At 70.9% G+C, this 749-nt stretch overlaps 1 protein-coding gene across 1 annotated transcript in view; it reads right to left on the reverse strand.

Annotated features, from left to right (window-relative positions):
• The window catches only part of LOC107108039 (protein-glutamine gamma-glutamyltransferase 5-like), a 28,931-nt gene that overhangs the window by 2,132 nt on the left and 26,050 nt on the right, over positions 1-749 (reverse strand). The window contains exons 14-15 of the mRNA XM_015408423.1: positions 438-744; positions 183-343 (exon numbers count right to left, since the gene is read on the reverse strand). Coding sequence (XP_015263909.1) covers positions 183-343; positions 438-744 — 468 coding nt within the window. The remainder of the gene's footprint in view (positions 1-182; positions 344-437; positions 745-749) is intronic.

Genomic DNA, 749 nt, shown 5'->3' on the forward strand with positions numbered 1-749 from the left:
GGGGGAGGCAGCGGCTGGGCGGGGGGCTCTCGCGAGTCAGCCACAATGGGCCCACGGGGCCGGGGGGTCTGATCCCGCCGGGCTGTTCTGGGGACACATGGCAGGGAGAGGGCTCTCCCTCTCCCCGCAGCCCCACGGCTGAGCCCCTCCCTCCCTCTGTCCCGGGGGGGGGGGCGGCCTACGCTGATGGTGAGGGAGGGGTTGGCCAGAGTGATGGTCTTCTCCGCCAGCGTCTTCTGCCAGGAGGCGTTCTCCTCGGCGATGGCGATGACCTCGACCTGCCGGTCCTCCCACAGGTGCTGCCCGTACTGCCCGTAGGCGATGCGCCAGGAGATGCGCTTCTCTGCAAGGGAAGGCCCGTGGGTGGTGGGGGTCAAGCAAGCCCCGGGACGGGGGGGGGTGCCGCCCGCCCACTCCGCCCCGCGTCCCCCGCTCACCTTCCTTGGGGCGGAGGGAGAGGTAGTGGGTGTCCTGCCAGAAGGGGGGCCGGGGGGTGCCGTCGTGCAGCACCGGCTGGGCACTCAGGCTCAGCTTCATCTCCTTGGGGGCCAGCTCCAGGTTCTGCGCCAGCAGCATCAGGTGGATGTCCTGCCCAATCTCGGCACTCTCCACCAGCCGGAGCTGGAGGGAGAGCGGGGCTTCTGGGGGTGGCACCAAGCTGCTGCCGGCTGCCGTAGCAGAGAACCTTGCCTCGGAGTCTGTGGCCGCGGGCACAGCCTCTGCCCCCCTCCTGGCCTTCAGGGCCTTCA

The sequence above is a fragment of the Gekko japonicus genome, unplaced genomic scaffold (assembly GCF_001447785.1).
Source record: "Gekko japonicus isolate JY-2015 unplaced genomic scaffold, Gekko_japonicus_V1.1 scaffold784, whole genome shotgun sequence".
Taxonomy (NCBI): domain Eukaryota; kingdom Metazoa; phylum Chordata; class Lepidosauria; order Squamata; family Gekkonidae; genus Gekko; species Gekko japonicus.